This window comes from Scyliorhinus torazame, chromosome 15 (assembly GCF_047496885.1).
Source record: "Scyliorhinus torazame isolate Kashiwa2021f chromosome 15, sScyTor2.1, whole genome shotgun sequence".
Classification (NCBI taxonomy): Eukaryota; Metazoa; Chordata; class Chondrichthyes; order Carcharhiniformes; family Scyliorhinidae; genus Scyliorhinus; species Scyliorhinus torazame.
The window spans coordinates 197,409,169-197,435,698 of NC_092721.1; the positions used below are offsets into that span (position 1 = coordinate 197,409,169).

At 48.4% G+C, this 26,530-nt stretch overlaps 1 protein-coding gene across 4 annotated transcripts in view; it reads left to right on the top strand.

The window, feature by feature from the left end:
- pak1 (p21 protein (Cdc42/Rac)-activated kinase 1) overlaps positions 1 to 7,436 on the top strand; it is a 242,206-nt gene extending 234,770 nt beyond the window's left edge. For all 4 annotated transcript variants that reach the window (XM_072477377.1, XM_072477375.1, XM_072477376.1 and 1 more), the window contains 3 exons: positions 706 to 902; positions 2,567 to 2,704; positions 6,317 to 7,436. In XM_072477377.1, coding sequence (XP_072333478.1) covers positions 706 to 902; positions 2,567 to 2,704; positions 6,317 to 6,403 — 422 coding nt within the window. In that variant the 3' untranslated portion in view covers positions 6,404 to 7,436. The remainder of the gene's footprint in view (positions 1 to 705; positions 903 to 2,566; positions 2,705 to 6,316) is intronic.
- The last annotated feature ends 19,094 nt before the right edge of the window (positions 7,437 to 26,530 follow it).

The window sequence follows — 26,530 nt, forward strand, 5'->3', positions numbered from 1 at the left end:
TCAATGTTTCCAACAAAAGTGCTTTTGTTCACTGAGCACCAATAAATCAAATGCTGCAGTCTCAATGGCAGAAACATCTTGTTATCAGCTGCCCTTGAAAATTGACTTCCCGCATAGTGCCTTCCTGTGCATGAGGTGAGGATAGCATTAGTGCATCACGAAGAAAACTATGGGCACAAATCACTCACGTATTTTACAACTTGTCTTGGGTGATGCCTTAGAGTAAATAGCCTCACGTGGCTCTCAATGTGGCACGTGCCAGTGCGCCACCTCTTATTGGTGCGGTTTATTTAATAAGGCATTGTTTGGTGGTGGGTGCTGGCTCTACACCTCAGAAAGGGAGCCAGAATGGTTTATTAATAATAATAATGTGACTGGGGCAGCGATTCTATCAGATAGAAAGCAAAGCGTTTTGATTGTTAACACTTGGCCCATGTGATCTTCTTGACAAGTTTGGTTTTCAGATGATGATCTCTTATTGGGCATGGTTTTTTTCTTGTGGGGTGCTGCCTATCCCCGAGGATCAAATAGGGATGGGGGTTGTATGAAGTGTCAAGTCGAGATGCTTCCTCCAGCGAGACTGCAGCAGACTTGATGGACAAGCTGATCTTTGCCTGCCCATTTTGTATGTGTGTTATGCCAGTGGTCTTGGCAATGAATAATGTGACACCAATCTTACGCTCTCATTTTCTTTCCGCCCCCCAGCTGACTTTGGTTTCTGCGCTCAGATTACACCAGAACAGAGTAAACGAAGCACAATGGTGGGGACGCCATACTGGATGGCCCCCGAAGTGGTCACGCGAAAAGCATACGGTCCCAAGGTAGACATTTGGTCACTGGGAATCATGGCAATTGAAATGATTGAGGGAGAACCTCCATACCTAAATGAGAACCCTCTGCGGGTAAGATTCTCTTTCCTTGATTTGGTAGATTAAAACATTGATGGAATTCGGAAATCTTACCATACAATAGCTGGGATACCAATTTGGAACAGTAACTATCTGCCATATCTGAGGCTGCTCTATTTTTTATCCTCCTACTGGTTGCTTTTAGTGGAACAGCTCTTGCCTGGAGATGAAGCCATGGCAGGCCTTGACTGAAACTTATCATGGCGTCTCTGATAACGGGAGTGCTCCAGCTATTTAGATTGATTTTATTGTGCAAATGTGGACCTTGTGAGCACACCTTTACACTCACGTATTTTACAACTTGTCTTGGGTGATGCCTTCGAGTAAATAGCCTGCCCTCAGGCCTCTGCTATTTCTGCTGTGCCGCTGGCTCCTGGCTGGCAACTAGAATGGCTCCAGTTGCTCTCCTTCCCACCTTTTAAATCCGGCACATCTCCCTTCACACTTCAGGGACCAGGGTTCAATTCCGACCTTGGGTGACTGTGTGGAGTCTGCACGTTCTCCCTGTGTCTGCGTGGTGTTTCCTCCGGGTGCTCCGGTTTCCTGCCACAGTCCAAAGATATGCAGGTTAGGTGGATTGGACATGCTAAATTGGCCCTTAATGTCCAACAGGTTAGGTGGGGTTACGGGGATAGGGTGGGAGCGTGGTCCTAGATATGTGCTCCGAATGGGCCGAATGGCCTCCTTCTGCACTGTAGGGATTCTACGATAAAGTAAGTGATCATTCCTGGATATCTCCTGCAAATCTCTCCACTCTCCCCGCCCCTTTTGGTGACATGTATCACCCAAGGAGATTTGCGCACCTACATGGAAAATAACCCTGAGGCAGTGCAAATTCTAGTTTCTGAGTGATCACCAGTCCTAATGAGTATTGATGATTCGCTTGCATTTTGTTTTCCTGTTTTTCTAGTTATGATTTGCTTTCAGACATAACAACTTGCCTTGTCCAGACAGGAAAATATTGGGAATGTGCTCCGTCAATGCCTTCGAGATAACGGCATAAGAAACCTGTCTTTCTCTCTAAATGTTGACGGAACACTGTGGTCTCCGTTCGAACATGGGAGGGGTGGCTCCCGCCCGGACCCATCAGGGATTGTTGTCCTGGCAAGGAGTCTGAATTTGGGGCCCCACCTCCGGCTGGATTCGGGTTCTAATTCCGTCATTAGAGCCCAACTTGCGTCCCCGACGTTTTGGAAAGAGTGTTCTTGCTGCCTGGAGTTTTTTAAATGAGCAGCTCAGTCCCCTGCTTCATTTTAACCACCACTACCTATACCTATCAGCCCCCAGCCCCGCTCCTGTGTTTCTGCTGGGGTTGGGTAAGGGTACATATCGAGACCTGGTTTGTTAATAAGTTAGCACAAACATCCTTTGAAAAATTCTATTTTTCAGCACTTGCATGTTGCCCATGCGAAACATTGGTAAGTTTGTACAATAACTATATTGTGTGTCACTGCTTATTTTCTTAAGTGTAGCATCCAAACACATTCAAGGTCATGTCTCAGAAGTTTTAGAGTTACATAAATAGCAAAAGGAAAGTTACAGCAACAACTCCATGAAGATCTGAAAGTTAACACAAAAGTTTCACAAACTCAATTGAACGTTTATTTTCTGTTGATGTCTTTTAATTGTATTTCTTTTTGGTCGCTTCGCTTCACTAGGCATTGTATCTGATTGCAACAAATGGGACTCCAGAGCTGCAGAATCCCGAAAGACTGTCACCTGTATTTAGGGATTTCCTGAATCGCTGCCTGGAGATGGATGTTGAGAAGAGGGGCTCCTCCAAGGAGCTGCTGCAGGTGGGTTGGGTCGCTATGCCCGTGGTGGTGGAAGTGTGTTGCAGATCATTCAAGGAATCCGAGTCGATGTGGCAACATCCACTTTTACATGCATGTCGAAGTCTGGAGCTAAGATGGTAAAGGCTCCAACTTCCTTCCCATCACATGGATAACCAGGAATCTCCTCCTCCTCCCAGCTGCCAGTGGCATTTGTTGGGAGTTTTGCAGGTTGATGTGAAACCTGTTTCTCCACATTATGCCATCAAGTCCTGGGGTGGGACTCGAACATGGAGTTTCTGAGGCAAAGGCAGGGACACTACCCACCGTGCCACAAGACCACCCCGAGTGTAAATGCAGGTGCCCAAAGTTATGAAGGGTTTTCATAAAGTGAAGGTAAAACTGTTTCCATTGGCAAGAAGGGTGAATAACCAGAGGACCCAAATTTGAGGTGATTGGCAAAGAACCAGTGGAGAGATGAGGCGGAATGTCCTTACACGTTGAGTTGCCATGATCTGCAGTGTGTTATCCTAAAGGGTGGTGAAAGTGGATTCAACAGTAGCTTTCAAAAACAAATTGGAAGTATATTTAAAGGAAAATTTGTAGGGCTGTGGGGTACCTGCAGGAGACTGGGCCCAATTCATACAGTGCAGAAGGAGGCCACACCTCCCATCGGGTCTGCACCGACCCTCTGAAAGAGCACCCTACCGAGGCCCACTCCCCGCCCCATCCCCGTAACCCCACCTAACCTGCACATTCCTGGACACGAGGGACATTTTTATCTTGGCCAATCCACCTAACCTGCACGTCTTTAGACTGTGAGGAAACCGGAGCACCCGGAGGAAACCCACCCAGACACAGGAGCAAATGCAAACTCCACACGGACGGTCACCCAAGGCCGGAGTTGACCCCTTGCGTTGTGAGGCAGCTGTGCTAACTATGAAGCCAGCAGAACCCAAGTTGGGCCAAATGGCCTTGTGTGCTGTAAGCTTTCTATGATACAGAGTAAGGGCAAAATCACCTATTTTTGATGGATCATTTGAGCAGAGCAATACTGATATTAATACAGTCAAACTCATTCTGGTAAACCCGTGGCAGGTTCTAATGTTAGATTATCTCAATTGGTATCACTCTCTCACCTCTTGTGTTAGAAGTTTCAAGCCCCAGTTCAGACTTGAGTACATCATCCAGGTTGATATTCCAGTGCAGGACCGAGCGAGTGCTGCACTGTCATAGTGACATCTTTCAAATGAGTCATTAAATCAAGGAGATGTAAAAGACCGCACGGTACTCTTCAAAGAAGAACAGGGAGGTTCCTCTTGGTCCCTTGGCCAATATTTATCTACAACCAACATCACTAAAACAAGCTGCCAGGTCATTATTGTTCTTGTTGTTTGTGTGGGACCTTGCTGCTGTGAAAGCTGGCTGCCACCGTGACAACGGTGACTAGGCTTAAAAATTGATTAAATGGCTATAAGACATTGATAAATCCTGAAGGTATGAATTGTTCGATCGGTGCTCTATTGTGCAACACAAGAGGCAATACCTGGGAGACCACTTGTTCATCGTTTCAGGATAGTTTAAGACATGCAATGTCCTCCAGATGCTATGCATTTGTGCAAAAGCAAAATATGGCAGAGGCTGTAAACCTGAAAAGAAAACCGAAAATGCTGGGAATACCCAGCAGGTCGGGCAGAGTCTGTGGAGAGAGAAGTAGAATTAATTTTATGATCAATTACCATAAAATCGCCTGCGTCCTGGGCATTGTGATTCTCTGTACCCCAAAAATGATATGCCAGCTTCCATTAACTTGGATCCTGTTTAGAAAGTGTTTTTATTCCAATTAAGAGGCAATTTAGCGCGGCCAATCCACCTAACCTGCCCATCTTTGGGTTGTGGAGGCGAAAGCCATGCAGACACGGGGAGAATGTGCAAACTCCACACGGACAGTGACCCAGGGCCGGGATTCGAACCCGGGTCCTCAGCGCCGCAGTCCCAGTGCTAACCACTGTGCCACATGCCGCCCCGTCTGTTCAGAAAGATAAGGAGTGAACTAATTGAGGTGTTCAAAGTGAATAAAAAGATTTGATCGGGTAGATCGAGAAGAGCTATTTACTGCAGTGACAAAACAGGTGCATACAGCCTTAAAATTAGAACTAGGCATGGAGGGGCAGTGCGGTGGTGCAGTGGTTAGCACTGCTGCCTCACAGCTCTGAGGACCCAGATTCGATCCCGGCCCCGGATCATTGTCTGCGCCCCCTCCCCACCACCACCACCACCACCAGACACACACAACCCAAAAAGCTGTGCAGGGTAGGTGGATTGGCCATGCTAAATTGCCCCTTAATTGGAAAAAAGATAATTGGATACCCTCAATTAAAAACAAGGCATGGAGTACAGACTTGCTTTAGTCCAGTACATTCATGACTGCAGAACATCCCAACAGCTTTACAACGTCGTGTCATGGCTGTGATGTAGGAATTTGCACATACAAAGCTCCCACAAATAGTGGCGAGAAAATAAGAAAAATTAGCCAGCGCAACAGGGAGAAGTCCCATGCTGTACTTTGCATAGTGCCATGCCATCTTGTGCCTGCCAGAGAGAACAGATGGGACATCAGTTTAAAACTCAGCCAAAAGACGATACATCTTCGGCAGTGCGCCCCCTCGGCAGTGCGCCCCCTCGGCAGTGCGCCCCCTCGGCACTGCGCCCCCTCGGCACTGCGCCCCCTCGGCACTGCGCCCCCTCGGCACTGCGCCCCCTCGGCACTGCATTGGAAGTGTCAGCCTAGATTTTAAGAACAAAGAACAAAGAAAAGTACAGCACAGGAACAGGCCCTTCGGCCCTCCAAGCCCGTGCCGACCATGCTCCCATCTAAACTAAAATCTTCTACACTTCCTGGGTCCGTATCCCTCTATTCCCATCCTATTCATGTATTTGTCAAGATGCCCCTTAAACGTCATTATCGTCTCTGCTTCCACCACCTCCTCCGGCAGCGAGTTCCAGGCACCCACTACCCTCTGTGTTAAAAAAAAAAAAAAAACTTGCCTCGTACATCTCTAAACCTTGCCCCACACACCTTAACCCTATGCCCCCTAGTAATTGACCCCTCTACCCTGGGGAAAAGCCTCTGACTATCCACTCTGTCTATGCCCCTCGATCAAGTCGCCCCTCAACCTCCTTTGTTCCAGTGAGACCAAACCATGTTCAACCTCTCCTCCTAGCTAATGCCCTCCATACGAGGCAACATGTTGGTAAATCTCTTCTGCACCCTCTCAAGCCTCCACATCCTTCTGGTAGTGTGGCGACCAGAATTGAACCCTATACTCCAAGTGTGGCCTAACTAAGGTTCTATACAGCTGCAACATGACTTGCCAATTCTCATACTCAATTTTGTGCTGATGTCTCGAGTGGGACTTTGGAAACCCACAATTTTCAGATTCAGAGGCAAAGGTGTTACCCTGAGCCATGACTTCCTGTGTGAGGGATTGGACAGGTGTTTGTTTATGAGAAATGGGCCAGAGAAATCTCTTCTATTTGTATTGACCTGTATGTTATTAGTGTCTGTATCATGCTTGAGGAAAAGAATCAAGTCTGTCTAATTTTTCCCTTCCCCTCTTTATTCTCTTTCGACAGCACCAATTCCTGAAGCTGGCAAAACCGCTGTCCAGCCTAACTCCGCTGATCGTTGCCGCAAAGGATGCAGCCAAGAACAATCGTTAACGTCATGGGGAACCAAATGCCCCCCCACCCCCTGAGCCCATCTTGAATTTTGTGCCAGCGCGGCCAACGTCCACAACTAAACCATTCCTGAACCTCACAAATTCAACCATTCCTGATCCTCACATCGTGACCATTCCTGACTCGCAGTTCCTCCAACCTCAGCCCTTTCATAGCCAAATTACAGGAAAAGGGATGGGGGTGGATGGGCAGTGGGCAAACTGGAAAGGGGAGAGAGAGAGCACTACCAGGTTATATTCTTTCTGTGCATTGCATTGCACCAGTTAACACATTTGGGTGAAATTCCTCCCTCACCGAAATGGGTGTAATAACTTCTTTCAAGTATTGGACAATAGCGCATTATGGTTAGGACATTATGGAATTTCAAATTGTCGTGTTGGATAACGGGGTGGGGGTTGTTGGTTGTGGCAGGGAGAGGGGCCTGTGAATTACTGCCTCCAGCAGAACAATGAACTGTTGCTTCGCACTCAAAATACAAAGGAGGCGCTAGCTGTTGGGTTTATTTTTGTTATGGTTCAAAGCATGATCTCTCGACTTATATCGACAGCAAAGTGTTTTCGATTTTCATTTTCCCTCTCCCCACATTCCTCCATGAGTTTTGCTTCTCTCCTCCACCCTCTCTTTCGGCAATGACCACCTCAATTGATATATCGATCATCTTGCTGTCTTGGCCTTTGGTTCAAGGCTGTCCTAGATTTACTGAGAAAGTGCTGACGGGCTGTTTATTGATGATGTACATGGAGTAGTGATTGAGACTATAGTAACATCAGTGTTCAGTGCAGCCTGGCATGTAGGTTTTTTTTTGTGCGTATGTGTCCCACCTTCCCTTCCCCATGAGATATCTGTTTGTGCCAGTTTTCTGAACACTACAACCCAAGAGAAGTGGTGCCATACATCTGCGCCTTCAGTGACTTTCATGCTGCTAACTTTTGAAAATGTCTATAGTGTACAAAACTATGGAATTTTAATTCCTATGGGGGGGAAAAAATAAAAATAAAAAAGGGTGTTATAATAATTCTGAAATTGTTTTTCTGTCTTTGGGAAGGGACAAAGAGATTAGTATCATCGAGGATTGACACTTTGTCGCAATTGTTATTGGGGTTTTTCTCTGACCAAGATCGATGGGCTTTTGAATTTTTGTGTCATTCATTCACCGTGGAGGAATGCCGAAACCCAAAGTCACTGTGACCGATTGAGGAATCGCCTCGTCTGTTCTGGGATTGTCGTACACCTGTCCTCGTCACGGTCTAGAGAAAAACGTGACAATTAATAAATGGAAAAGGCTGTAAAAGTTATATCGTGCATCCTTCACTTTCCTATTTAAAGCACAGGAAGTGCCTGAATTGGGAAGTCAGTTCTTTACCATTGTGACAATGGACTTAAATGTTGTAGCCCCAAGGTTTCTGACCCTGTTCTCCTTGAGGTCCTGACTTAACCTGGGGTAAACAGTGACCACCAGCAGCCCTCAAATCTCATCAGTGCCATTATGTTCCATGAACTAATTGTACTCTGCATAATTTCAGTTGGTTCCCAAATGAGTTGCCGTGGGTTCAAGCCCAACACTGGATCTTGAGATCTGGGCTGGCATTCCTGGTGCAAAACATAGAACACAGAACATACAGTGCAGAAGGAGGCAATTTGGCCCATCGAGCCTGCACCGACCCACTTAATCCCTCACTTCCACCCTATCCGCGTAACCCAATAATCCCTCCTAACCTTTTTGGTCACTAATGGCAATTTATCACTGCCAATCCACCTAACCTGCACGTCTTTGGACTGTGGGAGGAAACCCACGCAGACACGGGGAGAATGTGCAGACTCCGCACAGACAGTGATCCAGCGGGGAATTGAACCTGGGACCCTGGCGCTGTGAAGCCACAGTGCTATCCACTTGTGCTGCACAGTATTTGAGAGGCTGCTGCCCCTTTGGATGAAATGAAATGAAATGAAAATCGTTTATTGTCACAAGTAGGCTTCAAATGAAGTTACTGTGAAAAGCCCCTATTCGCCACATCCCGGCACCTGTTTGGGGAGGCTGGTACGGGAATGTGAACCGTGCTGCTGGCCTGCCTTTGTCTGCTTTCTAAGCCAGCGATTTAGCTGTGCTAAAGCTGCTAGCTTTAGCAGCTATATTGCTCCCAGTGAAACGCCAGGACACAACAGGTCATTTTGCCCCATGAGCCTGTTCCATTCTTCAGTGAGACCATGACAGATGTGGATCTTTTCTGCAGCGAGTTTAATTGACGATTAATATGCAAGTGTAGCAACTTCATGAAATTCATGGGAGGTTGAAGACTAGCTGCTGTTTTCACAAGATGGAGTGGTGCAAATTGTCCAGAAAATTGTGGCGATCTGCAATTCACAGGATATCTCTGTCTCCACAAATGGCTGGATGATGTACACACAAACAACAGCAACATTCAACAGGCTGTTTATTTTGCTGTTAAATCTGGCCACCTCATTGCTGGTGCAGTGCTTTGGCCTCGCACCTAGAAACCTGCGTGTAAATGTCACCGCAGTCCCAGAGGACCAGAGGCTGCTCTCTCCCCTTCTGAGAGTTAACTGCCGTTGATTTAACCTGAGGGTCACCACGCCTCAGGCGAGGGGCAAGGTTGAGTAGACTGGGGGTCGGTTAGCTCAGTGCTGGATGGCTGGTTCGTGATGTGGACCAAGGCCAACAGCGCGAGTTCAATTCCCGTACCGGCTGAGGTTATCTATGAAATTCCCTTCCCGCCTTCTCAACCTTGCCTCGTATTGACCCTCGGGTGAAATCACCACCAGTCAGCCCTCAAAGGGAAGAGCAGCCTTTGGTCCTCCAGGTCTGCGGTGGCGTTGACATTTTGCTAGAAACATGCCACAGCCACTCAGGGGCAGCATGGTTGTACAGTTGTTAGCACAGTTGCTTCGCGGCTCCAACGTCCCAGGTTCGATTCCTGCCTTGGGTCACTCTGTGTGGAGTCTGCACGTTCTCCCCGTGTCTGCGTGGGTTTCCTCCGGGTGCTCCAGTTTCCTCCCACCGTCCAAAGATGTGCAGGTTAGGTGGATTGGCCATGCTAAATTGCCCATAGTGTCCAAAAAGGATGGTTGGGGTTACTGGGTTAGGGGTGGAGGCGTGGGCGTGGGTGGGGTGCTCTGTCCAAGGGCCGGGGCAGACTCAATGGGCCGAATGCCCTCCTTCTGCACTGTAAATTCAGTGATTTCCGAGAGTTGGCGAGGAGTGAGCGTAAAGAGATTGGGTTATGCTGTATGAAGCTGCAGAGTTAAAAAATCGCATTGAACATCCCAGAACATGATCAAATTCTAGAATATTGTATGCCACTTGTGTCTGAATAAAATTTAACATTTTCCATTTGGTTTGATAAATGTGGTGCCACGTGAACATGTTGGTCCCCCAAGGGTTAGTTAATGACTACTCTTCAATTATTATTCACAGCAGTGCGAGCTTTCTCATGAATCTCAACCAAAGAGATTATGCATCAAGTATTCAGTTTGTCCCAAGCAAATTAACACTTTTTCTTCTCCCCCGGAGTTGGACGTTCCAACCTTGTCTGATTTATCCAGAGCCCCCCTGACCGTCGTCGTCAGTAAATACAAGGGCAAAGCACCCAGCCTGGCCAAGTTAGTGGGTGATAGCTGAGGTTATGAGCTGTGAAGGTTGAGTGCATGATCCTCTCTTCCCCCCCCCCCCCCCCCCCCCCCATCCTCGCCCCTGAATACCACGGCGGGTGTACCCACACCATATGGACTTCAGCGGCTCAAGAAAGCAGCTCACTACCGCTTTGGTGCATTTAAGGATGTGCAATAAATGCTGATCTAGGGGTGAAGCCCACATATCGTGACTGAATAATATAAAATCCAGGCGCTGCACTGAGGTTGCTTCATTGTCAGGGGCCCTAATTGTCAAGTGAGAGGACTACCCAGGGCCCCTTTTGTCAGATTGGTATCAGGGTTGCCAACTCTGGCCAGGTGTTTGCCTCTCGGTTTAATCAAATGACCTGCCTCGAATCGCACCCCCACCGTTTGTACACCCTCCAGGGACATTGGGCAGAATTGTCACATGGCTCAGCTGGCGGGTTCGTTGTAGGGTGGGGGAATTTGGCCGGAGTGCCGGCATGGATTTCCAGGGGCATCTTCTGCTGTTCCCAATGGCAGATTGGGAAACCTGCTGGAGGCTGGCGTGAGACTGATTTTCTTCCTGATAATGGGATGCAGATGAAGGCCCGACCAGAATCTTCCACCCATGCCTGATTATCCATGATGCCAGCAGGAAAACACACCAGCACAAAAGATATCTCGATCAACGTGGCATGCAGATGTTGGCACTCACCTGAACAATGCCTGGGCCACCACTGGAGTTTTGAATGAAGGCAGCTAATGCAGGTCCCTGGACCCCAGATCACGACAGCAGTGGTTGGAGTCAACATCTACAGGTGGATCTTCCAGATTTCGTATCAAAGAGGCCCATCCTCCGGCCTGACTATTGGAAATACATCCATTGGCCTGGATTGTGAATTGGTTAGCAGACAGGAAATCGAGAGTAGGAATCAATGGGTCTTTTTTGAAGTGGCAGGCAGTGACGCCTGGGGTCCCGAAGATATCAACGCTTGGGCTCCAGCTTTTCACAATATAGATCAATGATTTGAATGAGCAAAACCAAAGAAATATTTCCAAGTTTGCTAACGACATGAAACTTAGTGTGAATGGGAGTGGCAAGGAGGATATTAAGAGGCTTCAAAGTACCTCACAAAAGGTTAAGTCACGTGGTTCTCACCCCCCCCCCCCCCCCACACGACCCAAAGATGTGCAGGGTAGGTGGATTGGTCACACTTTAAAAATTGCCCCTTTATTGGAAAAAAAGAATTCGGTACTCTAAATTAAAAAAATAAACAAATATAAAACAAAAGGTTAAGTCATAAGATAAGAGCCCGTGATGTTGGAGGTGCATCTTGGTACAGCTAGAGAAATGGCTAATGGGCAGGAAACAGCGAGTATCGATAAAGGGTTCTTTTTCAGGTTAGTGACCTGTAACCAGCGGGGTTCCACAGGGATCAAGTGCTGGGCCCGCAACTGTTTACAATATATATTAATGATTTGGAGGAAGAAAACTAATGTACTGTAGCCAAATGTACAGACAACACAAACATAGGTGGAAAGGCAAGTTGCAAGAGGTGTTCAGACAGTTTGGAAAGGGATATTGGTAGGTTAAGGAAGTGGGCAAAAAGTTGGCAAATGGAGCATAATGTGGGAAAATGTGAAGTTCATTTCGGAAGGGAGAACAAAAGAACGGAGCATTATTTAGAGAAAAACTGCAGCAAGCTGCAACACGAAGGGACTTGGGAGTAATTGTGCACGAAACACAGAAAGCTAGCACACAAGTGCAGCATGTCATCTGGAAGGCTAATGGAATGTTGGCCCTTATTCCAATAGGGTTGGATTATAAGAGTGGGGAAGCCTTGCTGCAACTGGACAAGGTGCTGGTGAGACCACCCTCCTCAGAGGGTTGTGGGTCTTTGGAACTCCTTGCCACAGAGAGTTGTGGGGGAAAATTCCTTGTGTAATTAAGGCTGAGATCAATAGATCCTTGATCAATATGGGAATCAAGGGTTAAGGGGAAAAGGCAGGAAAATGGAAGTGAGGAATGTCGGATCAGCCATGATCCTATTGAATAGCGGAACAAGCTCGATGGGCTGAACGACCTACTCCTGTTCCTATTTCTTCAAGGTGATTTAGACAAGTTGAGTGAGTGGGCAAATGCAGGCGAATGTGGATACTGAAAGCAAGAATGCAGGTACAGCAAACCGCTAAGAGGACAAATCTATGTTGGCTTTCCATTGCAAGAGGGTACAGGAACAGTGATGTCTTACTGCCGCGGTACAGTGCTTTGGTCTCCTTACCATTGAAGGAGTGCAGCAAAGATTCATCAGACTGATTCTGGGATATCAGGATGTCATACGCGGAGAGATTGGGTTAGATTGGGCCTGTAGTCACTGGAATTTAGAAGAATGAGAGGGTATCTAATTGAAAGGCATAAAATTCTGACAGGGCTGGATAGATCGGATGCACGGATGTTGTCTCTTCTGGCTGGGAGGTCCAGACCAAGTTGTCATAGTCTAAGGATAGGGAGTAGATCATTTAGGACTGAGATAAGGAGAAGCAACTTTATTCATAGAGTGGTGAATTTGTGGCATTCTCTACCACAGAAGATTGTGGAGGTCAAGTCACTGAGTATATTTAAGAAGGGAATAGAATGATTTCTAGACTCTGAAGATGCCGAGGGGTATGGGGAGAGCACAGGAGTATGGCGTTGAGATAGAGGAGCAGCCATTATCATATTGAATGAGAGAGCAGTCTCGAAGGGCCGAATGGCCTGCTTTTACCTATTTTCTAGGTTTCTCGGGAGGTTTCCCAGCCTCCGAATGTATCGGGTGACGCATCTTCATTTGCAGGATGTCCATCTTCTTTCTTCAATAGTGGGTCAGTAATGTTGGATGTCTTTCAATCTGGTGCCCAGATATAATAAATAACTAAATTTATAGATATGGCGGACTACACGTCATCAGTCTTGCCCTGCCACAGAAAATGGCACAAAACACCATGAGCACAATTATAGAAATCAGCACCAGAAGGTATGGCATGGTTCCCGGCTGGGCTCCGCAGCGGAAAACACTCCATGTTCCTGCCCCTGCCAAGGGACTAAGTCCCAGATGGGAGAATTCCACCCATGGGGTGTGATTTAACAGCCATGTTGCACTTGAGCGAGAGTGGGAGAAAACAACATGGCCATTAGATTGCGGGAGAGGCCAAAATCGTGGCCCTCGTAGGGCGCCGATCCAGTTGACGATGTAACTGGTCCGCTCATGTTGGCGAAATCACGATGCCGACCTGGCATGGTGAGAAATCAATAATCACCTCTTGAGGCCAATCTACATACAGTTAACAGGAATGACGCCCTATCTAATGCCCTCCTATGATCTAACTGCCTCCCCAGCAAATGGTCAGGCGGGCACCGATTAGGACAACTTTTTAAAAATGTGACACTGGTGGGGACCTGAGGAGGTGAGTAGCCACCGACCATCCATAACCTCTGCTGACTGCGGAGGCCTCCAGCCGTGTGGCTGAAGGCTATTGCTAATTGGGAATTACCAATCGTAGTTAAGTGAGCACTTCACACATCCCAAGAGGATTCCCGTGGACAGGCATGCCATGTAGTATGTGGGGGTTATTGCCTAACATCCCAATCAGACCCTGAGTCCTGAACACTGTGCCGGAACACTGCGGGAGACAACATCACGGACAAAGCAACCAACATCCGAACACCCAGGGGATAGGCCCCTGCACCGGGGACATCTCCAGAGGATGGGTTTGTGTACCGGTGAGGGGACCAGCAACCGGTCCAGGTAACGTTACGTGCTGGTGCCTGGGGTACAGGGTGTGGGGTCGTGACCAGTCCCCCCAATGCGGCCAGGGTTGCATGGGCAGGGCATGTTCATTGGCTGGGGGGAGGGGGGGGGGTTGGATGGAGGGTCCCGGGGTGGAAGACACCGCTGGTTGTCAATCTCTCACCCTTGCCAATTCCTTTCAGGCCAGCCGGAGAAGGCGACAGCAGCAACATCGACAGAGGCTCGAGGCGGCGGCCCATGTACAGGGCCCCACTCCACCCTGAGGTCCCGGTCACCCATCAGGCCAGGGAGGTACCCAGAGGTGGAGGCTGGCGATGGCCCAAGGTGTACAGGTGTCGCTGGTCTTCCGAACAGATAACGGACAGCGTATTCCGCAGGAGGCTCTGCCTCAAAAAGTGTGTGACACCGGGGCCATGTCCTCGCGGACTTGGTACCACATGTAGGAGGAGGATAACTGCTCCGGTTGGCGATCAAGGTCACTGCAGCCCTGAACGTTTACATCTCAGGATCATTCCCGGGCTCAAGTGGGGTCTTGTACGGCACCTCACAAGCCACAGCCCACAGGCGCAACCGTGATGTCACAGATGCCCTGTTTGCCCAGGCAGCAAACTATATAAACTTTGAGATGGACCAATCCCAGCAAGATGCCCGGGCAGTAGGATTCTCTGCTGTCACCGGGATGCCCCAGGTCCAGGGGTAATAGATGGCACGCATGTCACCCTGCGTGCTCCAGGCCTTCAGGAAGTGCCCTGCATTAAGAGGAAGTGGTCCCACCCTCTGAACGGCAGCTCATGTGAAATTTGAATTCAATAAAAGCCTGGAATTAAAAGTTTAAAGGTGACCGTGAAACCATTGTCAATTGTCGTTAAACACCCATCTGGTTCACTAATGTCCTTTAGAGAAGGAAATCTGCCGTCCTTACCTGGTCTGGCCTACATGTGACTCCAGACCCACAGCAATGTGGTTGACTTTTAAATGCTCTCAGGGACAGGCAATAAATATTGGCCCAGTCAGCGACATCCACATCCCATGAACGAATAAAAAGACATTTGTTCAGCATTATGAAAGTTGCAAGGAAAGTCCATGCGAGTTGTGGGGGTTCATAAAGGAACGAAAGTGGAGAATGCTACAGTGTGGACTGTAGCTTTAACTGGACTTAGGAAACCAGAGGAAAAAACTGCTGTGGGAGCAGGTGTGAGGAATGAGGAAGATGGGAGATATGCTGGAATTTTATCTAAGGGGAAGATCACCCCATTTTCCTCAACTGTTGTAGCCAAATCCATAACAATCTTCAGGGACACCGAGGCTACTCAAACACTCTTACTGGAGAAGGATTTGGTTTCCCCTCCAGGGAGCTCAATGAAAGCTGTGGCATTAGTGAATGGGATAGGTAGATGTTATATCCCAGTTCCATTATATAAAGTACAATTGTAGTGTGATTTAGTGTCAGGTCCAGTAGTTGTCAGGCTAGTTAAGAAATTCCCAGTGAGGGCAGCACGGTGGTAGTGGATAGCACTGCTGCCTCACGGCGCCGAGGTCCCAGGTTCGACCCTGGCTCTGGGTCACTGTGTGGAGTTTGCACATTCTTCCCGTGTTTGCGTGGGTTTCGCCCCCACAACCCAAAGATGTGCAGGGTAGATGGATTGGCCACACTAAATTGCCCCTTAATTGGAAAAAAATGAATTAGGCACTCTAAATTTAAAAAATAAAAGAAATCCCCAGTGGACGGAGTAGATTTATTTCCAGGGAATGATTTGGCAGGAATGAAGGTTGTAGCTTCACCCATGATTACAGAGCGTCCGAGGGAAGTATTGCAGTTGGCACATGAGATGACAATGGTGGGGCATGTGGGAATGAGTAAATCTCATTGGACATCAAATGATTAAAAGAAAGAAATGTTGAAAGACGTTGATTGTATATCAAATGACAATGCCAGTGAACCAGATTCTGAGAATTCTAAGACTGTATGCGACCAGAGAGAGTAGAACATAGAACATAGAACATAGAACAATACAGCGCAGTACAGGCCCTTCGGCCCACGATGTTGCACCGAAACAAAAGCCATCTAACCTACACTATGCCATTATCATCCATATGTTTACCCAATAAACTTTTAAATGCCCTCAATGTTGGCGAGTTCGCTACTGTAGCAGGTAGGGCATTCCACGGCCTCACTACTCTTTGCGTAAAGAACCTACCTCTGACCTCTGTCCTATATCTATTACCCCTCAGTTTAAAGTTATGTCCCCTCGTGCCAGCCATATCCATCCGCGGGAGAAGGCTCTCACTGTCCACCCTATCCAACCCCCTGATCATTTTGTATGCCTCTATTAAGTCTCCTCTTAACCTTCTTCTCTCCAACGAAAACAACCTCAAGTCCATCAGCCTTTCCTCATAAGATTTTCCCTCCATACCAGGCAACATCCTGGTAAATCTCCTCTGCACCCGCTCCAAAGCCTCCACGTCCTTCCTATAATGCGGTGACCAGAACTGTACGCAATACGCCAAATGCGGCCGTACCAGAGTTCTGTACAGCTGCAACATGACCTCCCGACTCCGGAACTCAATCCCTCTACCAATAAAGGCCAACACTCCATAGGCCTTCTTCACAGTAGTGCAAGTTTAAAAATAATGACAGTGATTAAGAATCAGGCGAGAGTTCTGAATTCGATTTTGGTTCTGATTATGAAGTAATGATAAACAGCTGTTACCGAATAGACCTGTCACTAACTAATCTTCCAAATGTAGGAAAGAAAGGGTGGCATGGTGGCGCAGTGGTTAGCACTGCTGCCTCACGGTGCCGAGGACCCGGGTTCAATCCCGGCCTGGGTCACTGTGTGGAGTTTGCACATTCTCCCCGTGTCTGTGTGGGTCTCACCCCTGTTATGATATCCACATCAGCATATCATGGTGCAATCACACACACACTGATGGACAGGCAGTTGGACCAACCAACACACACGCAACATCGCAGCCAATCACCAGTGAGAGCACACGCACTATAAAACAGGGAACACCACAGTGCCCGCTCATTCTACCAGGAGATAGCTCAGAGCACAGAGCTCACAGCGTGCCACTCAGACATACACCATGTGCTGAGTGCCTCACTAAGATAGTGATAGGTCTGGGTTCACAGGTTAGCTGGTGAAGCACGTACCCAAGCCAGTAGTTAGATGTTACCGTTGTTTAGACAATAAAACAGAGTTGTACCATCTACAGCCGTGTTGGATCAGTTGTGCATCAGAACACCCAACACGACAACCCGCACAACCCAAGGATGTGCAGGGTAGGTGGATTGGCCACGCTAAACTGCCCCTTAATTGGAAAAGAAAATCAAGAAAGAAGACAGCAAATCAGAAGAAGTAGGTGACTTGGACTTTTTAAAAGTAACTTGTTACTGCCGCTTGCAGTAAACCCATTGCCATTCACTTCAGGTGCAGATATTTCCCAGAGCATGCCTGTTTTGAAGGGAAATGTATTCAATAGCGTGGCATCAGTTACTCAGGATGAGGACAGTAAAGATTGTGAAGTGAGATTAAGTGGTTAACCCACAACCCTTCTGAAATGAAAATGAAAAACGAAAGTCGCTTATTGTCACAAGTAGGCTTCAATGAAGTTTCTGCTAAAAGCCCCTAGTCGCCACATTCCGGCGCCTGTTCGGGGAGGCTGGTACGGGAATTGAACCGTGCTGCTTGGTCTGCTTTTTTAAAAGCCAGCGATTTAGCCCAGTGTGCTAAACCAGCCCCATCACTTAAAGGTCCATACGTGCCTCTCCCAGGCAAAGGAAGCAAAAGGCAAAGAAGACGAAGTGATCAGTAATGAATTCCTTTTGAAAATTAAGAGGAAGGTGGATGGAGAACCATGTGGTGGTTTGTGCCACCACATCTGTTAACAACCAGAATGTGCATGGAGCCAATAATGTGGTATCCTCCGATTCTGACAGTAAAGAAGAACAGTTGAAATCTGGAAAGTACAAATTGTTTCAGTCTGTTTTATTAAACAGAGGTAGGGCTGTGCTTACTTCTGACGAGAAGGTAAAAGCTGGAAAAGAAAGAACAGTGCATATGCAGTCAACCAACTCAGCGAGGATTGAACCCTCAGCTACACTTGCCACTGAAGGTAACCTTGTAAAGGAAAGGATGTAATGTAAAGCTGGAGGGGTTAAGAACATAAGAACATAAGAACTAGGAACAGGAGTAGGCCATCTGGCCCCTCGAGCCTGCTCCGCCATTTAATGAGATCATGGCTGATCTTTGTGGACTCAGCTCCACTTTCCGGCCCGAACACCATATCCCCGAATCCCTTTATTCTTTAGAAAGGCATCTATCTTTTTCTTAAAAACGTTTAAAGAAGGAGCCACAACTGCTTCACTGGGCAAGGAATTCCAGAGATTCACAACCCTTTGGGTGAAGAAGTTCCTCCTACACTCCGTCCTAAATCTACCTCCCCTTATTTTGAGGCTATGCCCCCTAGTTCTGCTTTCCTCGACCAGTGGAAACAACCTGCCCGCATCTATCCTATCTATTCCCTTCATAATTTTATATGTCTCAATAAGATACCCCTGCATCCTTCTAAACTCCAATGAGTACAGTCCCAGTCTACTCAACCTCTCGTCATAATCTAATCCCCTCAACTCTGGGGTCAACCAAGTGAATCTCCTCTGCACTCCCTCCAGTGCCAATATGCCCTTTCTCAGGTAAGGAGACCAAAACTGAACACAGGGTTGAAGAATATTTATTGATTAACAAATACTTCCCTCAGCATTGACAATACTGCTGGTAGTTTGGTTGTAGGAGATACTCAAAATTTGGTCAGACATTCATTGGATAATCAGGAAAGACTGACTGCTGCATGACATGAGAGGCAGAAAGAGAAATATATAATAAAGGCACTGAAAAAATATGGACAGAGTTATAGGGGCTGGTTTAGCTCAGTAGACTAGACAGCTGGTTTGCAACGCAGAACAAGACCAGCAGCGCAGGTTCACTTCCTGTACCAGCTGAGAATTCTGAATTCTCCCTCCGTGTACCTGAACAGTGCCAGAATGTGGCGATGAGGGGATTTTCACAGTAACTTCTTTGCAGTGTTAATGTAAGCTGACTTGTGACAATAAAAGTTATTCATTTATTTATTTTATTTTATAGGGAGGTGCCAGGGAGCACTCTTTTAACTAATCGTGATGTAGACATAAGGAAGTCGGAACCACTAAAGCCATGTCTATCTCCACTAACACCATGGAGACTGGCTCGGTTAGAGATTTAAATACAGTGCATGTTGGAAATGTTGCAAAAACAAACAAATATCATTGTGGTTAACAGAACGGCAAGTAGAGATTGGGAGATTGAAGGCCATGCTTGTAGGCAAACTGGTGCTGGCCGCCACGGACATTTCCAGACCATTTAAAATGACCCCGGATGCCAGTGACCTGGGGGTGGGGGAAGTGCTACACAAGACGACGATGCAGGAATAGAGAGGCCAGTGGGATATTTTTTTGAAAAAACTAAGTCCATGCCAAAGAAAGTATTCCACCGTTGAAAAGGAGCCTTAGCCTTGCTACTAGCCCTTCAGCACTTTGAAGAATATGTCCAGTATGACAATCAACGAAGCTTAGTTTATACGGACCATAATCCACTTGTGTTTATAGAGACGTTTCAATCCCGGAACGCAGGATTATTACGTTGGAGTTTATTGTTACAACAGTTCAATGGTAAAAATGTACACATTCCCAGAAAGGATAATGTGATTGCGGATGCTTTGTCATGCGCATAAGAGCTGACTAGTTGCCAATGTAAAGCTGGGAAGGGAACTTATATAATGGGAATTTGGATTGATATCTGTTTATGATTTATGTCTTACATTCCTCATAGTGAAACATCCGTGCCCTGAAGTTGTATTTTTTTTGGTGGGGGTTATATAAGGGCCCTTTCTGATTATTCCCTTAGTTCTCCTTTCTTTTATTTTTGCCGTTACATTTTTGATCCATGGATGATTAATGAACATCTGACTTTAAGGCAAGCCACCTGTATCTTTAATTCAAGGAGGAAGAATCATGAAGACTGTGCTGGTTTAAACAGAAGCTGTAGACATGCGGCTTCAAAGACGGAGATGGGTTCGGACTTGGTTTGATTGATTTGGCTAGTGGCCAATGAATTGGCCCAAAAGGCGGGGATCTGCCCGGCAGCAGGTGGTGATTGGATCACTGGGATGTTTTCCAGTGTCCCAAAGTTTGAGTTTTGTTTCAGTTTTGATTCTGGAAGCATGGTAAAAGAAAGATCCAGCGAACTCTCTCCAGAGGCCCACTATGAGGGCCGACTCTCTTTCCAGAAAGCTGTTTTCTTGGAACTATAGAGGCCGAAAGACAAACCACAAACTGAAAGCACAGTTTGATGAGCAATAAGGTGTCTCTCCAGGAAAGCTACAGAGCATCTGAATGAATGAATCTACAAAGAAGATCATTACCGGTTGCAAACCAAAGACTTTAATCTGTAAGTGTGCCGTGGAGAGAAGTGTGCTAAATACATCATCTAGAACAAAGACTTTTTCTTCCCTTCACTTTTGATTTTTTTTACCCCTTTCCACCCCTCTGTGTTTGTCTGTCTTGAGGGTGGGAGTGGGGGTGGAAGTTAAAGGGGCTATTACGTATTAGCGCGTTGTTAATTGTTCTTGGTTAATAATGGGATTTCTTGATTAATAAGGGGATCAGGGGTTATGTGGGGAAGGCAGGAGAATGAGGATGAGGAACATATCAGCCAGGATCGAAGAGCGGAGCAGACTCGATGGGCTGAATGACCTAATTCTGCTCCTGTATCTTATGGTCCTATGATCAATCAGTTGTATTTACTGCATATTTCATGATAGTTCTTGTTATAAATAAACAGTAATCATGTTTACATTTACAAACCTGGTGGTTGTGATTATTGGACAGCCAAGGGCCAAAGACTGCAGGTATATTTATAAGAATGATTGGTTAATTCACTTATGTTGTGACTGTGGGGCATGTGGGGCTGGAATTAACTGTGCCCTTGCCCCGCTAACCATTGCAATTCAATACCTTTGAGCATAGGTCACAGGCCAGGAGAAAGAACCCTGGTTGATTTTCCCTTTACGGACAGTGGGTGCTTCCTGACTTTGTGTGACAATATGAATCAGGTTGTTGATGTCAATGGGAGAGGGAGGGTGCTTCGGAATATGTGGGAGATGTATAATGAGTGGCTGTTTTATTCTAATGCACAAACCCAAGATCTGCCTCAATGAATCTAGCTGATGTGACCTCCTTCCTATCCCAGAATCCCGCTGTGGAGAAGGGACCATTCGGGCCATCACGTCTGCCCTGACTCTCTGAAAGAGGACCCCACCTAGGCTCACTCTCCCACCCTATCCCCCTAACCCCACCTAACCTGCACACTTTGAACTGTGGGAGGAAGCCGGAGTACCCGGAGGAAACCCAGGCAGACACGGGAAGAGCGTGCAGACAGTGACCCAAGCCAGGAATCAAACCCGGGTCCGTGGCATTGTGAGACAGCAGTGCTAACCACCGTGCCAGCCACATTTCCAACTAGACTCAGGCAATTCCACACAACTAGATGATGCCAGCATTGCTGCTCCACAAAAGCCTCCTCCTGGCCGAATTCACCTCACACTGTCAGCCCATTCTTCCAACCCCTTCCCCCTCATGTCTTTATCCGGCTTTCACTTCAACTGCTCATGGAAGCAGCTCGTTACATGTTCTTCCCGTCCTTTGGGTAAAGATGTTTCTCCTGAATTTACTAATGGACTGATGAAGAACAACAACTGAAGCAGACATTTTTGACCATTCAGTTGAGGCGGCTGCACCATTCAAGAAAACCTTGGGTGATCATCTTTCTCGACTCCACCTTTCCTGATTATTCCCAAGTCTGGCTCCTTATCTCTGGAGGTAGGCCCAAGGCTGCAATGGCGGTGAGTGGACGGTTAGGTCGGCAGGCTGGGACCTTCTCCTCCATTTGCCTGGACATTGGCCCAGTTTTAATGATGACTACTGGGCCCTCAGAATCACATCCTCAACCCTTTCACATCCCCATCCACCCCACAAGCCCCGTCATGTTCCCAATGCCTTCCTCGAAGCTCCGCATGATCCTTCAGATAATAATATTAGTCTTTATTGTCACAAGTAGGCTTACATTACCACTGCAATGAAGTTACTGTGAAAAACCCCTAGTCGCCGCATTCCAGCACCTGTTCGGGTACACTGAGGGAGAATTCAGAATGTCCAAATCACCTAACAGCACGTCTTTTTTTGGGACTTCTGGGAGGAAACCGGAGCACCCACGGAAACCCACGCAGACACGGGGAGAATGTACAGACTCCGCACAGACAGTGACCCAAGCCGGGAATCGAACCTCTGACCCTGGAGCTGTGAAGCAACAGTGCTACCCACTGTGCTACTATGCCGTGTCTGACGGCGTACGAGTTTTTCACTTCTTTTGAATTATAGTCTGCGGCACATTTTTCTGTACATCACTTGGAAACTTTACGACACTGTGCCATTTTATTCTCCCTTGCTGACAGATGACTACACAATATTATTTTCCCCATGCCCTCTCATACCCCCTTATGCACTCCATGCCGCCTCATATCCCGATCACTTCTCAAATCCCTCACATATTCCCCATCATATTCCTCATGCCTGCCTCAATGGACCCTCGTATATCCAATGCTCCCTCAATGCCCCCCCATATATTCGCCATGGCCACAACATCCAAAGTGGGTGGATCTCCGGAGCCATGTCCGAGCCATGCCCCATGTCCAAGGGGCTGGTTTAGCTCACTGGGCTAAATCGCTGGCTTTTAAAGCAGAGCAACACAGGCCAGCAGCACAGTTCAATCCCCGTACCAGCCTCCCCGAACAGGCGCCGGAATGTGGCGACTAGGGGCTTTTCACAGTATCTTCATTGAAGCCTACTCGTGACAATAAGCGATTTTCATTTTTTTTTTTCATTTTCTTGTCTTTGAAATGGAGATTAAAATATTAAACTTCTAAAAAACTACTTGCACACTTATTCAAACTCACCACCTCCTGAAAAAAACCTCTCATTGAAAAAACTGATTCAAAAATGCAAATCCCTCAAGTGGTTAATCTGTTGTAAAAACAAACATCTATTCCTCTAACCATAGTAAAGACACATAATCCTTGACTAACTTCTTAAAACTGTCATTCAAAATATGAACACATACCCCTTGCTGAGATAAGTGGTTCTGGATCTTTTGAAACTCAGCCAATCATTCATGATGGGCTCAGCTAAAGTAACAAACCCCCTGGAAAATGTAAACAGTGTGAGTTCATTGATAATGAAAAACCAGGTGGCCTTTTTTTTGTAAGCAGTACGGTAGCATAGTGGTTAGCACAGTTGCTTCACATTTCCAGTGTCCCAGGTTCAATTCCCGGCTTGGGTCACTGTCTGTGCGGAGTCTGCACCTGTTCTCCATGTCTGCATGGGTTTCCTCCGGGTGCTCCGGTTTCCTCCCACAGTTCAAAGATGTGCGGGTTAGGTGGATTGGCCATGTTAAATTGCCCTTAGTGTACAAAAATGTTAAGTGGGGGGTTACTGGGTTACGGGGATCGGGTAGATACGTGGGCTTGAGTAGGGTGCTCTTTGTAAGGGACGGTGCAGACTCGATGGGCCAAATGGCCTCCTTCTGCACTGTAAATTCTATGTACTGACCTAAGACCAGATGTCCTGTCAATCAAAGCATTCCAGGAACAGGCTGGTGCTTTCTTTAAAGGGTTCCCAAGTCAGCAGAAATCCAGACCCTACTAACAGATCATTGACCAGGGAACTAGCCCAAGAGCTTTCTAATCTGCTCATCACATCACTGGGTTATATTCCACTTTGCATGGAAAGCTGAAGAAACAGTGGGGAAGTTTATAATGATGCCCTTGGAAAACAAATTTCCCTTCAACTTCCCACCTACTTCCATGTATGTCAGTGAGGTGATGCATTTATTCAGAAGTGAGCACAGAGCTTCTGTTAATATGCTGGCAGCACAGTCACAAAAAAGAGTGTCGCTGAATAAATCATCTGTCATTTGATTTGCATTAAAGCTCCTCCACATTGCAACTCAGGAACTGCATGTGGGAGTGATAAACAAACTCGCCTCGGTGACAGCAGCGCCTTCAGCTAACTGCCTTCACTTTTCTCAGATGTAAAACAAAAATGGCAGAGATGCAGCTCATTTGGGGCTCGGGGCTGAGGTGGTTTGGATTGTTAAATCTTTGCATCGCAAATGTGCCACCCCTCGAACACCTGTTCACAGATGCCAAGGGACGCCTTGGTACAAAGATCGACAGGCAGATGATGAAAGTACCTGCACAACCGATTGGATCAGCCTCTCAAACTCAAGCGACCTCCGACAAAAATACCATGGCATGAAAATTCTGGGCTGTGTTTTCCATGGTGATGAGTCACAGTAAGCAATGGTGTTGGATGAGGCTGATGCAGGGCTAATAATATTTAGACCACAGGGCGAATAAATATATCATGAGCTATGTGGATTCTTGGAGGAATAATTTGTACACGGGTAAATTTAGCTCTTTGCTTGTCAGCACATTCAATGAGGGACTCAAAGCTCCCCAGGCAGCTGAGTGGATGGTTATAACACAGAGTGAGGTACTGGGTCCTCCTCAGCAAAACAAGAACAACATCTGGGGCAGGATTCTCCCCTACCCAGCGGGGCAGGGGGTCCCGGCATGATGGAGTGGCGGGAACCTCTCCGGCGTCGGGCTGCCCCAAAGGTGCGGAGGTCTCCACACCTTTAGGGGCCAAGCCCTCACCTTGAGGGGCTAGGCCCGCGCCGGAGTGGTTTCCGCTCCACTGGCTGGCGTGGAAGGCCTTCGCTGGCCTGCGTAAGTCCACGCATGCGCAGGGGAGGGGGTCTCTTCCGCCTCCGCCATGGTCTTCACCATGGCGAAGGCGGAAGAAAAGGAGTGCCCCCACGGCACAGGCCCGCCCGCGGATCGGTGGGCCCCGATCGCGGGCCAGGCCACCGTGGGGGCACCCCCCCCCCCCCCCCAGGACCCCGGAGCCTGCCCGCGCTGCCTGCTCCCGCCGGTAAGGTGGGTGGTTTAATCCACGCCGGCGGGAGAGGGTTGACAGCGGCGGGACTTCGGCCCATTGCGGGCCGGAGAATCGCCGGGGGGGGTGCCCGCCGACCGGCGCGGCGCGATTCCCGCCCCCACCGAATCTCTGGTGGCGGAGAATTCGGGACACGGCGGGGGCGGGATTCACGCCAGCCCCCGGCAATTCTCCGACCCGGCGGGGGGGGGGGGGGGGTCGGAGAATCCCGCCCCTTGTGTCTACATAACACCTGTAATGCAGTAAAATTTCTCAAGGTGCTTCAGTGTTAGGGAACACATGTGCTGCGGTACATCAGGTGGAGGTAGGTATCCTGAGGGGGTGACAGTCAGAGGGTGGCCTGGCCCAGGGACTAGCTGCAGTCCAGGTGGGTCTCGGGCCTCTGGAACGGACGGTCCCATCGATAATGGAGATGCAGACACAGAGCCAGGGACTACATGAGGGGCTGTCAGCAACCATCCAGCGCCTGCAGGTGCAGTTGGAGGAGTTCAACTGTTTGCAGGGGTGGGAGGCGGTGCCGACAATGTGTGCCACTCAGGCCAACACCTCACGGGTGGTGTCCGTGGTGAGGCTTTGGGGGCGAAGGTATCGGCCATGGGTCAGGCTGTCCAAGGCCTGGGGCACTCTGTGCGTGCGGCGGGCGAGGCCCAGGACAGGGGGCCTCTCGCTGGAAGCTATGTACCAGGATCACCTGGACATTGCAGTGGCGCTCCAGATCTTGGCCCAGTCACAACGGGTTATGGTTGAGCACGATGTTGGCATTGCCCGGGTGCTGGCTGACCTGAGGCAGTCCCTGACGGAGGTGGCAGAGTCAATGAGTGGCACAGTCCCACTGCCTGTGCTCCATGGCCGCGAGCCTGCAGACCCTGGTCGACACAAGAGCCATCCTCCAGGACTGGCAGCGCCAGGTGGCAGGGGAGCCCCGGGAGTTTGCTTTGGTCACACCCCCGTCCCACGGACTAGCCCGGGGAGCAGCGGGCACCCGAGGGAGGAGGAGGCGATGGACCCGCGCCGATGACCACCGCAAGGGAGGTGCCGGAACACCGCAGCACCTTGAACTCCCCCCTCCTGTCCCTGACACATCTGAGATCAGGGTGGCACCACGCCACTTGGGACACCTGAGCAACTGCCAAGCCCATCCAGGCCTGGCCGCTCCAGAGGACAGGTGCCTGAGGGGACTCAGGTCACAGGGCAAGAATCACAACAGGCCGGCTCCACTCCTGATGTACTGTCTGGGGATCCACCTAACCCTAGCGTTAGGGCTGTAAGGTCAGAAAGGGAGACACAAGTTAAGTTGGCACGGGGGTAGCACACAGGATAGCGTTAGGGGCTAGGGCACAAACCTTTATAGTGATGTTCACGTGCTATTTACAAAATAAACACTTGTGTACAAAAGTTCGAACCTGCCTCGGTGCTCATTCAGGAGGATGTAAGGGCTGGGCTGGGCTGGCGGGGAGGTGGGGGGCGTGGGGGGTGGAGATGGGCGGACTGTGGAGGTGGCCATGGACCGGGGCCGCCAGATTGGACCCACACATCGCCCGGCACCCTGCCCACCAACCCCCTCTCGCCCAACCCCCCCCCAATACCTCCCAGCCCGCA